At 30.0% G+C, this 4883-nt stretch overlaps 1 protein-coding gene across 1 annotated transcript; it reads right to left on the reverse strand.

The window, feature by feature from the left end:
* Positions 1-3287: 3287 nt before the first annotated feature.
* Positions 3288-4442, reverse strand: LOC112505992 (F-box/LRR-repeat protein At3g26922-like). The gene has a single exon (XM_025110023.1). The coding sequence runs from the start codon at positions 4440-4442 to the stop codon at positions 3288-3290; it is 1155 nt and encodes a 384-aa protein (XP_024965791.1).
* Positions 4443-4883: the final 441 nt, after the last annotated feature.

Here is a 4883-nt window from a genome sequence, read left to right on the forward strand (position 1 = left end):
TGTTTATCTGCAGTTAGTTATACGAATTCAGATATGGGATGAAATCAGATAGGGATGAAATCTAATTTAAGAGTTTTTAAAAGTTTTAAGAGTTTTAAGAGTTTTTAAGAATTTTAGCCAAATGCTTTATAATATAGTATAGATTATCAAATTTTATTTTATTTAGTCTAAAAACTATATAAAAATTTATTTGATGTTTTGAAACCGTTATTAATATATTCTCAAGGTCGAATTTTTACTATAGATGCTCAATTAAAATCATTTTTAGAGTATTATCTACTATCTATTTGCGAAATTGTTCTACATTGGGAAACTTGGACCCATATTAGATATTGAAAAGAGCTGAAATTTGAGAATTTTCATGTTAACAAGAATATTAAAATGAAATGATAGATTGATGTCATTAAAATATGTCATAATCAATATTTATTGGTAGGGAATTGAAAAATATAAATTTTGATTTTTTTAAATTTAATTAAAATCAAATTTTTAAAAGAAAAGTATGTATTAAAATTTTAAAATAAAATAATAATATATTGTCACTTTGCATGTGAAATATTTAAAGCCTGCAATCCGCGGATCACAATAGTGATTATATTGTCATTAACAAGAAGTTACAATTGCAAATTATGTAATTACTCGAAATGTACTCGTGCAATGCATCGAGATACATCTCGATTTTAGTGTTTTTTTTTTTTCTTATGTCGATATAATACGGTTTTATGTGGTTTTGAGAACGCGATAATGCTTTTATTTTTGAATGAAATATAAATTTGAAAAAAATATATCGATATCAGTATCAAATTAACCTTTTTAAAAATTCTTGTTTTTGGTGTAATTTTCTTAATTCAAATTTTTATTAYAATTTAATTTAGGTTTAGTAACGAAGTAATTTAATTTAAGTTTAATAATATAGTTTTTTATAAAGATAATAACTAAGTATTCTGTTAGGACTCAATAATTATCCTAACTATATTTTAGATTTTTTATATTTAAAATTAGATTTTTATCCAATATTTGATTATATTTATTTAGAGTTAGTTACACGAATTTAAATATAGAGCTTTAGTAAGTTGTACTTATGCACAATTTACTCGTAATCTTAAATTTTAAGTAATATACATCAATAAACAATAATTCATGCATAAAAATGATTTTTAAAAGTTTTTGTCAAATACTTTTTAACTATGTCTATTATAGCTCCAATATATGGGCCGTAAATTGTAACTGTTATTTGGGTTGGGTCTTTTTAATAGTGTAAATGAAATAGCATCTCCGATGATAAGTTTTGTATGGATTTTTACTTCTGGTGATTGACATTATTTTTCCAAAACCAATTTTCACCCATTTTCAATGTAATTTTCATTTTAAACCATTATAACTTTTTAGCGATTAATAAATTTATTTTCATAACAAAATACACTAAAAAAAATTCTCGTCAACATCATCAAAGTGACATCAATATCGAATACCTAAAAATATAAATCATATAATATATCTATCGTCTTTAATTTTTTTAACGAATTGATTTTTTGTATCATTGTTATTATACCTTTGTGACAATTTAATAAAATGTATTTATAATGATCCTTTAGGAGGAGGTTTTATAAGATAATTTAGATAGAAGGGGATAATTGTTAAATTTTAAATGATAAAACGACTTTTAAAAGGTTATTATATTAGAGAAGGTTTTTAAGATTTTTTTATTTAATTAAAATAAGTTAATAAAATAACAAAAGAATAAGTTGTTGAGTAGGTTATGCAGGCATCTTTTTGGAATTTGATTGATTAAATATAAATATGTTATAGTTATTTATGTAACTCAAAAAACAAATGGAAGTGAAAACCACAATAAAAATCAATTTTTAAAGATTGAAAATGAAAATAGTTTTAAGTAAGAAACCATTTGAACGAAAATTACAGTTTACTCTTATTAATATTATCAATCTAAGGCGAGGTATCATGTAAGAATGAAAGTTAAAGTGAGAAGCGTAAGAAGGGATCTAGACCCTTGATCATCTTTAATTTCAAACCCACCTATGAATGCGCTTGATACAAGGATTGAGTCTTTTCCTCAGGTCTAAATGAAAACTCTGAACAATAACTTTGAAGCATAAGAATTCAGAGTTTTGTTGTTAGCCTGGAAAATAAATCTGCACTTAACTCTGAATAAGAGAAATTCAGAGTTGTTTTCTAAGTTTAAAAAGTATCCATAGGCATAACTCTGAATCACAAGAATTCTAACTTCTAATAATTCAGAAACTTAACTCTGAATTTCAACTCTTAAGAGGAGTTTAGATCAAATTCAAGAACATACACATCGATTCAAAAAATTTGTTACATAAAAATCATGTAAACGTAAGCCTAAATCAAAATCGAATACAAATAACTTACAAAGTGTGCCCATTGATCCAGAACTTGACTCATGCATCGATCCTTTATTTTGGATTCTGAATCATGATCTTACACAAGAAAATGAAGCATTGGTGTTTGGGGATGAAGAGGAGGAGGTTTATTTTGGAGTTTTAGGTTTTTTTAGGCAAAAAGTCATTGAGCAAAGGGAGGAAGTACAGGGCCGGTGATGTTCGTCGGAGAAAAAGAGGGAAATGGGTGGGTTGTACCGAGATATCCTCCTCAAGTCGACAAGCTTAGTCTCGAATTTGGGTTTGTACAAAGAACCATATCCAGCCCCTCATCTCTCTAATCATGTTGAATCTAGTGGCGGTTGATTTCACTTAGACCACATCTCTGGTCATGCTTCTATGGTACTGTGAGGAGGAGTGAAAGTAATAGCCTCCATCTCCGATCCAGTTCTTATCTTGGTTAAGGTCGACAGATCGAGGATGAAGAAGACATGATTAGGGTTTTACTTCATTTGAATTCCTATAAGTCTGAAAAACACTTTAGAGTTAAATTCAGACTTTTATGTCTGAAAAAGTTTGTAGAGATAAAACTTATAAGTATGAGGAAAGGAAATTCAGACTTTTCGTACGCAAATTAGTTATGTTTACAGGGACATATGTCAACTAAATAAGCCTCTTTGAACAACTAATGTAAATTGTATCTACATACATGTTTAGGTGGGGAATCTTTATAACCGTCTCACCAGAAGATGACACGTGACTCCCAAGTTACTTATTTATTAGGTGTATAGATATATCAATCATGAGCACAAGAATGAATTGATTAACGGTATGCAATTTAAATAAAGAAAAGAAATTGCAAACAAAAGATCCATCATGTATGAAATAAATTAGTCTTTAACAAACTTAAAGCAATAACCAAGATCAAATGTCGTTATTAGGAGGAGGTATGATGCTAAATTTGGCCTCAGGAGACTTGTTGAGCAAGTAAGCTTTCACGAGCTCATAAGACCTTTTGATATTCAACCGCCTGCCAGGAAGAAGGCTATCAAATAAGTTTTCATACATGCCCAGGTACTTGAGATCCAGATTCAAACACTTCAACTTGCGAAAGGGTGAATTCAGATTCACCAAATCATCTGGAAACAAATTAAGAACATCAACAATCGTCGAGAAGATAGTAAGCGATTTCGCATTATCAAGGGCCCAAAATAGAGATATCAGATCATCAAACAACCTCTGCTCTTCAAAATCGTAACAAACACCATAGTAATCGATCACCACCGTCTCAAGAACAGGAAGACCATCATGGGTTACCAAGAGTGGAAAATCAGAACCCATATACTTGAAGAATCTTAGATTTGGAGTCGTGAGCTCGCAACGATCGAAACAACCATGGCATGAGAGGGTTAAATCACAAAGTTTCGGAGCCTGCACACTCAGAATCTTACAAAGACGACAATCTTTCAATACCAACTTCTCCAACATCGGAAACCCTGAAAAGGGTTGATGATTCTTTATAATCGCCCCTTGGAGGTACAAAAAAGTTAGATTCTTGAATGATCCCGAGAGAAGCGGACAACTAACATAACTATGAATTTTTAGTTTCAGGGTTTTCAATGAATCGGAGGAGGTTTGCTCAGAAACAGGCAGAGAATAGTTTTTGAAACGTTTGATGAAGAGTTCCAAGTGGTTGATGCCGTGAGATAATGCGTAATCCACGACTTCCTTTACAATCTTCGCACTGCATACGCCACGACGGCTGAAGGTTAACGTGTTTAACTTGGCGGATTCATCACGATAACGTAAAACACTGTTGACGAACTTATCGAAATTAACAACATAACGAAAATTACAGCTGTTGAGGTGAAGAACCGGCATGGAAGTCCAGAGCCTAAGCCATGATTTTGAGATCATCGATGTTTGAACGGCGTCTTTGGTGTCGAGAAGTGAGAGAATGTGATGGTGCAAGGATTCCGGCAAGTCATTCAGTCGGTCCTCCTCTATTCTTGACATATTTTCTTCTTCTTCGAGTATATTCTTTGTGGTGGTGGTGCAGGCCGCCATGTTTGTAGCCATTGTAGGTTGAAGAACGAACGAAGATGAGTTAAATATCTCGGTTTTTTATTTCTTTTGGTATGTATCATTTATTTTTGGTATATGGAAAAAAGTTAATCAAATAAATATTTATATTTACTAAATGGGTACTCGTATAATACATTGACACATATTTTGATTCCGGCGTTTCGTTTTATTTCGTTTTTATGTTGATATAACACGGTTTTATTTGGTTTTAGATAACGATAATGTTTTTATTTTTAAATAAAATATAAATTTGAAAATATCATAAAATTTTAAAAAAAATATATTGATATCAGTATCAAATTTATTTTTTTAAAAGTTCTGTGTTTTGGTGTAACTTTCTTAATTCAATTTTTTTAATTATAATATAATTTAGGTTTAATAACAAAAAAATTTAATAATATATTTTCTATGAAGATAATAACTAAATATTCTGTT

Source organism: Cynara cardunculus (assembly GCF_001531365.2).
Source record: "Cynara cardunculus var. scolymus isolate 2C chromosome LG 2, CcrdV1, whole genome shotgun sequence".
Classification (NCBI taxonomy): Eukaryota; Viridiplantae; Streptophyta; class Magnoliopsida; order Asterales; family Asteraceae; genus Cynara; species Cynara cardunculus.